General features: G+C 36.3%; 1 protein-coding gene across 1 annotated transcript in view; it reads right to left on the reverse strand.

Moving 5' to 3' along the window:
• Nucleotides 1-447: 447 nt before the first annotated feature.
• Nucleotides 448-2,130, reverse strand: part of LOC107691241 (protein SCO1 homolog, mitochondrial-like) — a 9,396-nt gene continuing 7,713 nt past the window's right edge. Inside the window, exon 7 of the mRNA XM_016489746.1 lies at nucleotides 448-878. Coding sequence (XP_016345232.1) covers nucleotides 744-878 — 135 coding nt within the window. The 3' untranslated portion in view covers nucleotides 448-743. The remainder of the gene's footprint in view (nucleotides 879-2,130) is intronic.

The raw sequence follows: 2,130 nt of genomic DNA on the forward strand, positions 1-2,130 counted from the left end.
CTCACGTCTCATTCGCCCTGTAACACTGAGCGGTTTTGAGATATTGAGCTTCAAAGTTTTTGTATTCCATATAGCAAAAATGAAATGGGGAACAAGTTTGTTTCACACATGAAAATGACAGAGGCCCTAAATGTATTCTAAATGTACAATATCAAAATCCTCTTAAATTTGTAAATGGGAATTTTTGGAACAGGTCAAATGCTGATAGAACCTTCTAAGCTGTTTGTTCTTTATTGATTGTGATTGATGGAAGACTTATTGACTACAGTCACACTTTAGCCTATTGTTGAGTAAAATAGTGGTGAAACATGCTTTTTGTGTGGTAAAAAGATGAAAGTCAATCATCTGTCAGATGCAAACATTTTGCCTACAAATTGGTAATTTGAAAGTCTTCACTCTGATAATAAATGTGATTAATAAAATGTATATATATTATGAATTTATTTAATGATATAATTTGTGATGCAACGTGTAATACACAATTCATCAATGCAATGCATTACAAAATATCAATCAAAACATACTATATTGAAGTTGAATCATTTGAATTTCATTACTGTTTATGGAAATGAATAACAAAGATCAACAAAGGTTACTGTGTTGGGCTGCAGCAAAATGGGGAATGCTTCAAAAGTCTTTGATTTCTTAAATCAGAGTTGCACCTCATATAAATAAACCCCATTTCACAGAGCAATGACAATGCTGTGAGACACTCGGTCGTTGTTGAAGCAGTGCCCTTTGATTTATTTTCCATGTTTGTACTTCCTCATGTGGGATGCAATGGATGATGAGATCTCAGCGGATTTCTTGTTCTGTCCAAAGTACTCAAGAAACTGGCCATCAGGTCCCACCAGGTACATTATGATGGTGTGATCAACCTGCAATTACAGGAAAATTCGATATATGCATGCTGAGTACAGGCTTGTGAGATTATTAGGAATTAATTAAAGGTATAGTTCACCCAAAAATGAAAATTCTGTCATCATTACTCACCCTCAAGTGATGAATGTTGGGAACCAAACAGCTGATAGTCGCCATTGACTTCCATAGTGTTTTTTTTTTCCATACTGTGGAAGTCAATGGCTACTATCAGCTGTTTGGTTACAAACATTCTTCAAAATATCTTCTTTTGGGTGAGTAAACGATGACAGAATTGTCATTTTGGGCAAACTATCCCTTTAACCCTTTAGGTGCCAGGTTTTTTTTGGGAAAAAATGCTGGATTTTGACATTAAGATTTCAAAAGCTTGTGGCTTGAAAGGGCTTAAAGATAGAGATCTACTATAAATTAGAAAAATGTTGGGCATGACTGAAAGTTTATGTGGGGTGTAAATATACTCATCTAATTTGCATATTATGATGTCATCAGGGGCGGCCATCTTGAATTTCATAATATTCAGGAAATAGTAGATATTGAATTGATGTTTGAACTTATTTGCATGTTTTTTTTGTCTTTTTATCCTCATTCCAAATGATCAGAAAAGAGGAAACCAACAATAATACAGGAGAAAGAACTAAATTGTTACTATATTACTATACTATATAGTAGTAAAACACATGTGAACAGTAGCCTACTTTTTGATCAGTTCATCAGTAATATTCAGGAAAAAATATATATGGAGTGGATGTTTGAACTTATTTGCATGTTTTTTTGTTGTTTTTTTTGTCTTTTTATTCTCATTCCAAATGATCAGGAAAAGAGGAAATCAACAGTAAAACTATTAGTAACTATAGTAAATTATTACTATATTACTGTGCCATAGTAAAATGCATGTGCCTATTTTTTGATCAGTTGACCAGCTATCTGCCCAATCAGGTATCTAGGTGAACCGCGGCCACTCCCACCTCTTTGGGACACTGGATCCAGAGCGCTCTGACTGGATCCAAAGAGCTAGTGCTACTTCCAGCCCTATTTCCCCTACCCCTGCTGCCTCTACCTCTACCAACAGCTCACCTATGGACACTACGACCACGTTCTCCCCTGCCACCCCTATCCCCGTTGGGCAAAGGGTCGAAATGATCACTTGTTTGTTCTTCGTGAACACTCTCGCCTTGCACGGCGGCACCATTGCGCTGCAAAGATGTACCGGAAAAAGCGTGATTATTAGACGACCGATCGTCATTTCCAAAA

The sequence above is a fragment of the Sinocyclocheilus anshuiensis genome, unplaced genomic scaffold (genome assembly GCF_001515605.1).
Source record: "Sinocyclocheilus anshuiensis isolate Anshui unplaced genomic scaffold, SAMN03320099.WGS_v1.1 scaffold202, whole genome shotgun sequence".
Classification (NCBI taxonomy): domain Eukaryota; kingdom Metazoa; phylum Chordata; class Actinopteri; order Cypriniformes; family Cyprinidae; genus Sinocyclocheilus; species Sinocyclocheilus anshuiensis.